Source organism: Apium graveolens, chromosome 11 (genome assembly GCF_009905375.1).
Source record: "Apium graveolens cultivar Ventura chromosome 11, ASM990537v1, whole genome shotgun sequence".
Taxonomy (NCBI): domain Eukaryota; kingdom Viridiplantae; phylum Streptophyta; class Magnoliopsida; order Apiales; family Apiaceae; genus Apium; species Apium graveolens.
Window position 1 is genome coordinate 201190446 of NC_133657.1, and position 8731 is coordinate 201199176.

An 8731-nucleotide genomic window follows, 5' to 3' on the forward strand; every position below is an offset into this window, starting at 1 on the left:
TTGATTCGTTTACGATGCTAAATATAATCTAAACTATACTTGACCATTTCCATAGCTACTGAGTAGCCCTTTTAATCAGTGAAATGGAAGCATCTGATAAATGATTTTCCTCGTTTAACAGAAATTAACGCAAAAGTGAGAATTTATAAAATAATACTAATTTGAGCCCATTTATATTGAATAAGTTCACCTTTAAATAATATATTCTCATCTAACAATTTTTTAAAGAGAGGTGACAATATATTCTATGCACACAACTTTGAAATAAACACATTGATTATGGTAGGGACATAATTGCAACTATTTATTACCTTATATAAAGCTTGATACATTTTGATTGTCATCAACAATTGCTCTCCTTTAATTTCTTAACACAGATTTTTGGTACTACTCTAGGTCTGTGTACACAATGTTGTACTACTCAAAGTGTTTAACACTAGCTTTCCTATGTTACAACATTATGTTGTTCTTCAGCATCCATGTTAGTGGACAGCTACCACCTTTTCCTCTGTTTCCGCCTCCAAACCCAAATACGGTTGCACCTGTGCCAGGATTGTCACCACCTAGCCCAAATACGGTAGCACCTGTGCCAGGATTGTCACCCCCTAACCCAAATACGGTACCAACTATTCCAGGGTTGTCACCGCCTAGCCCAAGTACGGTACCAACTATTCCAGGGTTGTCACCGCCTAGCCCAAATATAGTACCAAGTATTCCCGGATTGTCACCACCTAGCCCAAATTTGTCACCTCCTGTTCCAGGGTTACCACCGCCTATCCAAAATCCACTACCGCCAATTCCAGGGCTACTGACACCGCCTTCAGTACCAGAAATATGCCCGAAAAACAAAGTGACAATGAAGATTGTATGTGCCAACGTGCTTGGCATACCCGTTCTGCCTGTAGGCAGAGCACTTAATCCACTAGGATCACCATGCTGCAAATTCATTGAAGGTCTAGTAGATATCGAGGTTGCAGTTTGTCTTTGCCGAGCAATAACATTCAATACCTCTGATCCTAGAACCAGCATTCCACTTTCTTTGGTTTTGTTGCTCAATTATTGCCAGAAAGAACTTTCGCATGACTTCCGGTGTGCAACTAGTTAGTTTAATGTCTATGTTTTCGGATGAGTAGTGTATTGGTAGATACCTCTCATTATCTTCACTTGCATTAGTTATCATTTATAGGTTTACAGTTTTAGTTTGTGTGGAGTGTGATTATGAAGAGACAGTCAAAATAAAAGTGTTTGCTAGGTGATAAATGCATGATCAAATGTTCATGAAAAAACAGTATAAAAATATCACAGCTTATATGATTTGTGAGTTTTCCAACACTGAACAAATTAAAATTGTATATCTTGCAAGAACCATTACCACCACGTAGCAACGCGATCGATTAGGAATGCTTTGTTCAAATTAATTCAGGTGCAACATTTCTTGATGATCCTAATTGGATTTCACTGTTTCTATGTGTTCTGAGCTTCCCTGACTCAGAAACAACACTTGATATTTGCCGCATCACTGATGTTGTACACTAACAAAAATGTTCTCGATAACATTTTCAACAAAATGGTAGATGATAAGAGCAGTTTGAAAGCCAACCTTGAGCTTTACATATCACCATTAATATCTGTTACTCGTACAAATGCACTGGTGATTCTATACTTCTATGGAAACCATTAATATTCCTCGCAAGAACATGATGGCTCTATAAATTTTATAAAAGAAGTACCTTCTACATACTCGTTTAACAACATTGATTCAGATTGCTGCAGACTGCAGTACAGACTCTGTGGTCTCGCATGCCTGATGAACATTTACAATGTCCTGGAACCCTAGACAAGTCTAAGACTCTGAGTTACCCAATCTAGGTGCACTCTTTTACGGCCTAAAGTCAGACGAATTATCCACAGAATGGACGATATCTGCAAATACAGTTGTCCTCATTTAGATAAATTTGTATGCTGCAATTGCAAATTTTCCCCCAGGTTCTCCTAAGTCGTCATCGAGTACATTATAAATTCATACTGAGATCATCTTAAATTCGGCTTTAATATAATAGTATAGAAGTGAAACTGAATGCACATGATTTGGCACAATATAAAAAGAATTCTATTAGTGGAATAATTCAATTGTTCAATAATTGGCATGATTGTTGGATTTTCATCATGTTTTGCACTCATCTGCGTTTCCTGCTGTATGTTTTTTGTTTGCATCTTCGTAACCTGTCTAGTTAGCACACTAATGTAGAATTATCAGAGGCTAACAACTGATCAAGCATGTGAATACAACATATCACATGACAGTCAACGAAGAATACCTGCGTAATCTAAGTACTTCTATGCATATTGTCAGAGATGCACTATAGAAAATAGATTAACGATGATTTTATCAAATTCATCGATGGCGGGAAGCTGAAACTCCACCTACAGAGAGGGGATTTTAATAAAAAAATAAAATTATAATGAGGTCATGATCTATGAGAACACATTTTAGCGTGAGAATGATGACACTTTCTAAAAGAGTGCATAACAATTGTTCTCACCGTTCTCACGTACAAATTGTTCTCATCAGAATCACGTCCGAATTACGGGTTGTGATTATGTAAATGAGAAAAGACGAAGGGAGTAGAGTTAAAAAATAGAGCGTACATATATGATACTAAGATTCGTAAAAGATATGTAACAGTTATATGATATTTAAAAATGCAAATTTATTCTTTTCGGGGAAGAGTAAAATGTGTGAAGATCACAAATATGATGATTTTTGTTTAGCTAAAAAATATTATATGTTTTTTTTTCTCATTCTCGTCTTATTTTGTTGTTTTGCAGGGGAGCACCTGAGCAGAGAGCTAGCAGAAGACATGAGGCATTGAGCCCAACTATTTTGAATAAGTTGCTAGTTTAAAAAACACTTACAATGGCAGACCACTTAAGTTTTTCAACTTCTATATATCATGTAAGTGTGATATTTTTTAATTATTTTATTTGCAATTTTTCCATCTATAAAAAGCAGAGCACATTCCAATTTCATAGCATCCCTACAACAAGTAGGCATATTTTTGCTACAACTTCATTTATATAATGTACTATTCAAATTGCTTATCACAAGTTTTCTTAGTTTTCAACATATCAATGTTCTTCATGACACAAGTTAGTAGTGCAGCTAATATTCCATTGCTGCTACCACCACCTGCACCTGCAGCCTGTCCGAAAAATGCACTGAAACTGAGTGTTGTCTGTGCTAATGTGCTTGGCATCCCGGTAAGGCAGGTAGGCGGAATGGTTGCTCCACAAGGGAAGCCATGCTGCAAATTCATTGAAGGCCTAGTCGATATCGAGGTTGCAGTTTGTTTTTGCACTGCAATCAAAGCCAATGCATTTGGTGCTAAACTTAGCCTTCCTGTTTCCTTGGTTATGTTGATCAATCACTGCCAAAAGCAACTTCCCCCAGGATTTCGATGTGAAACTTAACTTATTTCCTTCATTAGCTAGATTAATTTATTTGTACCGCTACTTCTAAGGTTTCTTTTACAAAATTTTGATTTGCAGAACATTCTGTCGCGTTTACTCACTACATAATGTAAAAGAAATTTCATTAGTCGCGTATTCTGAATCACCGCTCAGTTTTTGGCCTCAACTCTCGATATTCAAAGAACCATTCCCGGGACACAACCAATGCAAATAACGAAACTTACTAGAATCTAATCTTTATCAGTCCTGTATTATAAAATCTGTCATTTGATAGTATTAAATAGTGAATGAATTAAAAGTTTGGAACCTTCTGCTTTTTTCGGTATAAGCCAAGATATGTACTCAGATGTCTTCATTAACCTCTACCAAATCGAGCATATCAGTAATGATATGTGTAAATGCTTTCTTGTGACCATATACGGCGAAACAGAAGCCCGCATAAGAACCAACATGAGTACCATAAAAAAATGACTAAAAATGACAACATAAATGTTCAAAAAAATATATTTCTTTCGTCCTAAATACCAGTTCCTTTGACTTTTTACGCGTACGGTAAGATTTATAAAAGTCATAGCTCTGTATGCTTTTCTCTAAAATTTCTTTTCTTGAATTAAAATTTAATATGTATACTTTTATTCAGAAAAAAAAAAATTGGAAAATAATATGGAGCTATCCTTATTATTCACCTTAAAATACGCCTAAAAAGTTAATGGAACTTGTATTTTGGGACGGAGGTAGTACTGATCCTGGTGTATGAAATGAGCCCTGATATGTAGGAACCGGAAAGAGATACTTGACTATAAATAATATGAAATAGACAATGCCGAAGTTCTCAAACTGACGTCTACTCGAAAACTACTTCTTGTTTAAAAGCCCCTGTCTGGGGCTGTTTGTTTTCACAGACCTTTTTTGGCACACTGCAAAGTGTTACTGATCTTAGCTTGGCTAATTTTAAGCGATTGTAACCTTTTTCATCATCTTCTTGTTTTTTTACAAAAGGCCGTGTGCATACGAAAGTTCGAATCAGGGGCCCTTCTGATGACAATGTTTGCATCAAGTGAAACCTGTAGCCAGCTAATTACTGATGACTTGCACATATGAACTCAGCATAAGAAAATCAAACGATAATTGTTAAAGAACTCTTACAAAAAAAATCATATGTTAGGTAACAAGTCCATCTAAAACCTTATGGTGGTAGAGGAAGATCGAACATGATCTTATACTCTTTAACAATCCCCTCAATCGTTTGATACTTTTCTCCCACGACTGACAACAACAAATATAACCAATACCAATAACAAATATTTAAAATAAATAAATGATTAAGTAACAAGTCGCTCTAAAACCTTAAGGTGGTAAAGAAATGTCCGAACATGATCTTATACTCTTTAACATCCTTAACACCTTTAATACACAAGGCAATTCTTGAATCCGCAAGAACACAAGAACATATGAAATCAGTAATCACATTTAGCTGATGTGATTCCTTCTACTCTAATATTATCTGTTACAAGGATGTGCGTGATTGCGGATATGATGAACTCAAAAGATAAAATATGAATGAAATTCAGATTTATTTTCGAGTACTAGAGAGTGTTCCAATTTGTTCTAAACTATTTCAACACATGATGCTATTTTCTATATTATCTTCTCTGCATTTACAATGGGTTGTTGGAAGAGCCTCTATAAATGCTATTCTTGATCTTAATTTCACATCCAGAAATCACACTTTTCAACGATATGGTGCCCCTGCTAAATTATATAACGATATAATGGTCTAGTGGCCGGATCAGTAATAAATTCTGAAGGTCAAAATTTGATCAATTTGATCGAATCAGTGTCTAAAAGGACATCTAAATCAAAACGAAGAATCGAGGAAGTATGAAGCAACTAAATTAGTTGCTAATAAAATCAATTGTATACATGCTCTTTCATAATTTCAACACTCATTGAGTAATTGATGAGAATTTTAAGTGAGATTTTAGCTAATGTACAAAAGAACTAAACGTCATTTATAAGGCAATGCCATAGAAGCCTGCGAGAAAAACAAAGTAAGATGCTTAATGGTTAACTATTGTCATCATTATTCATTGTTTTTTTCTCTTAATTTTTATGCACACTCATCTACTGATTAGTTTCGAGATATCAATAAATAGGAACATGTTCAACTGATTTATTTCTCAGTTCTGAAGCTCGAAACTCCTCTGCTCTATCTATCAAAGGCATGGCAGATTTTTCACACAGTAGCAGTAGCCATGGAGTTGTTGCTGTCTCTATAAGCGACGCAGAAATGCATAAACTCAGCGATGATCACCCGGATGACAACTGCTTCGTAACGTTGCCTTTTATACAGAAGGTACTAAAATCTGCAATTTTTTGGTTTTCAGATCATGCATGCATTATTAATAAAAATGACTGATACTATGTCTTGTTTACAGGTAATTGCAGAGTTTCTGGGAACATTTTTTCTGATATTTGTGGGGGATTGCGCGGTGACAGTTAATTTGGCTAAAGGGGTGGTTACACTTCCCGGAGTTGCTATAGTATGGGGACTGGCTGTAACAGTGATGGTGTACACAATTGGACATATTTCCGGTGCTCATATTAACCCTGCTGTCACCCTTGCATTTGCCTCTGTCAACAGATTTCCATGGAAAGAGGTATGTCTGTTACATAGATTTTGTTGTGAATTTATAGATCGTGCATCGTTTTATCTTGGTGAGCGGGATACACCGGATATGTTTGGTTTGATTTGGTGCGGTTAGTTTATCTTGGAATGTGTAAGATCCTATTAAGAATATTATTATTTAGATGCTTTTGTGCTTCAAATGGACAATACCTTATCATCCTTGTTCTTGTTTTAGAGTAAACATACCAAATCTAAGCAAGTCTAATATTCCAAAATTTGACCAACTGCTTGTTTGGATTTCTTGTGACTTATAAGTGAGATAAACTATGAGCTAAATTTGTTTAATTAAATGAACAGATAATAACTATAAACGTAAAAGGCTGACTTTAATATTATTCCAAGGAGAGATCAAAGGGTGTTATAACGGAATCAAGAAAATTTACGATAAACGCAAAGAAAAACACAAATAGGCGGAAGAGAAAAATTTTATTGATCTTGAGAAACCAGATTACAGTATACGTCTAGGTTATGCCCTAGAATTTATATAATACTCTCTAGGCGGTTACAGAAAAACCAGAAAAAATAGTCCCCAAACCGATAACCCGAGCATATAATATAATATCAAGAATACTCGGATAACAAGTTTTAGAAAGTAGTAGTTCAGATTGGGTAGCCTATTTAGGCTGAACTATTTCCAACATTTACTAAGGAAAAAATTAACCTTGAAAAATTTTCTGTATCAGGTACCAGCTTATATAGCAGCTCAGATTCTCGGGGGAACATTGGCTAGCGGAACGCTTCGATTGTTATTTCAGGGAGCAGAAGACAAGTTTCCAGGAACACTTCCATCAGGCACAAACATGCAATCTTTGGTGTTGGAGTTCATAATCACATTTTATCTCATGTTTGTTATCTCTGGTGTTGCAACTGATAGCCGAGCTGTAAGCCCTTTTCTTGATTCTGTTAGAATATAGATTCGATTGCACCTTCCTCTGACACCTTGAATATAGATCCGGTTGGGCTGGAGGAAGGCCCAACCGGATCCATATTCTAAAAGATTCATTGGCTTGTTCACTGAATGCTGTTTTAGTACTCATTTAAACGTTTTTTATCGACATTTATAAATGTTCTATTCTGTGCATAAACGGAGTAAAATTGCAGTCCATGAATTGATTCTTGGACAAGGACATGCTAATTGCTAAGTGGCTTGTTAATCACATTGTCTTGACAAAGACATTTTATTAAATTCTTAATCATATACTTATATGCTTTTATTTTGTTTTGTAATGTATAATGCAGGTTGGGGAACTTGCTGGGCTTGCTATTGGAGCTACCGTGTTGCTAAATGTGATGATTGCAGGGTAAGTTTTAAAGAACATGTCAGTTTTAACATTTTCGTACAGGGATCTCTTCCGCAACGAACCTAATGATACCGGAAAAACATATTTTTTCCAAACATGTCATAAAGCGGTCTTCTTCCGTTGTGCACGAGACTTATATTTATACGTACCACAATTTTTTTTAACAATGGACCAAAATGTCATTTCTGAGTGTTAAATGGTCCAAAATGTCACTTTTGAAAATAATGGCCCAAAATGTCATTTCATAACGGTATTTCGTCTTACGCTTTGTTTTTTTAATGTAAAACGCCGTTTTGGCACTTTATTTTTTTTTTAATTTTTTTTATAATGTGCAAAACGTTAGTTGAAGTAGCGTTTTGGCTCAAAACGGTACATCATATAACGTTTTGTACCAAAACGGTACTTTATCTACCGTTTTGCGCATAAAAAAAATTCAAAATGTTAAAACGTTACACGAAGTACTGTTTTAGATCTTTTGCATAAACGTTACATGATGTACCGTTTTGAACTGACATTTAGGGTCATTTTTAACCCCCAAGTGAGATTTAGGTTCACCACACAATTATTTTTACCACAATATGATATTACGGAAATCATTTATGGTGAACCACGTGGCTTTTATAAAATAATGGGGTATATTTTAAGATAATTAAAATAGTTGAGGAATGACAACCTTTTTGATATTTTTAATAGGCCCATAACTGGGGCATCAATGAATCCAGCAAGGAGTTTAGGCCCAGTACTCGTGTCGAGCCGTTACGATAGTATTTGGATATACATATTGGGCCCAATATTGGGGGCTGTAGCTGGGGCTTGGGCCTACAATATCATCAGATTCACTAACAGGCCTCTCCGTGAAATTGCGAAGACAGCTTCTGTCTTCAAAAAATCAGGCAGCAAGTGATGTTAGCTTTTCTCTTACAAGATGTTCGTTTTATGATGTGGTAGTGAATTATTCGTGTAATAATTATTACATAAAAATATTGGAATGTCTACTTAGCAATTGGCAAGAGAAAGAAATCTCGAAATGGCGTAAAAAAATATAAATCTCGTTTCACATTATTGACTTTTATACGTACGTTAATTTGTATTTATATTTTTTAATTTTTTGTGAAAAGAAATTTGATAAAAATTTGATTCATGAGTTTTAATATATTATATTAACCTTTTTATGAATTTAACAAATAAAATAAATCGTTGAAAATTAAAGATTTTGACAAGTACCTTCTCTGTTTTATAATAGAGTATTACTACTTAACGCAAAACTTGT

The 8731-nt window shown here is 35.1% G+C and overlaps 2 protein-coding genes across 2 annotated transcripts; both read left to right on the forward strand.

Moving 5' to 3' along the window:
* The first annotated feature begins 3132 nt into the window (after window positions 1-3132).
* LOC141696507 (14 kDa proline-rich protein DC2.15-like) lies at window positions 3133-3471 on the forward strand. Its single transcript, XM_074500639.1, has one exon. It carries the CDS (start codon window positions 3133-3135, stop codon window positions 3469-3471), a length of 339 nt encoding a protein of 112 aa, XP_074356740.1.
* A 2224-nt stretch (window positions 3472-5695) lies between these two features.
* Window positions 5696-8400, forward strand: LOC141698151 (aquaporin NIP1-1-like). Its single transcript, XM_074502779.1, has 5 exons — window positions 5696-5827; window positions 5910-6131; window positions 6844-7041; window positions 7400-7461; window positions 8155-8400. The coding sequence occupies exons 1-5, from the start codon at window positions 5696-5698 to the stop codon at window positions 8363-8365; spliced, it is 825 nt and encodes a 274-aa protein (XP_074358880.1). The 3' UTR covers window positions 8366-8400.
* The last annotated feature ends 331 nt before the right edge of the window (window positions 8401-8731 follow it).

Coding starts and splice junctions, on each gene's coding strand:
- LOC141696507 (XM_074500639.1), top strand. CDS start 3,133: ATGTTCTTCATGACACAAGTTAGTAGTGCAGCTAATATTCCATTGCTG.
- LOC141698151 (XM_074502779.1), top strand. CDS start 5,696: ATGGCAGATTTTTCACACAGTAGCAGTAGCCATGGAGTTGTTGCTGTC. Junction 5,828..5,909: donor CGTTGCCTTTTATACAGAAG/GTACTAAAATCT, acceptor TCTTGTTTACAG/GTAATTGCAGAGTTTCTGGG. Junction 7,042..7,399: donor TTGCAACTGATAGCCGAGCT/GTAAGCCCTTTT, acceptor TGTATAATGCAG/GTTGGGGAACTTGCTGGGCT.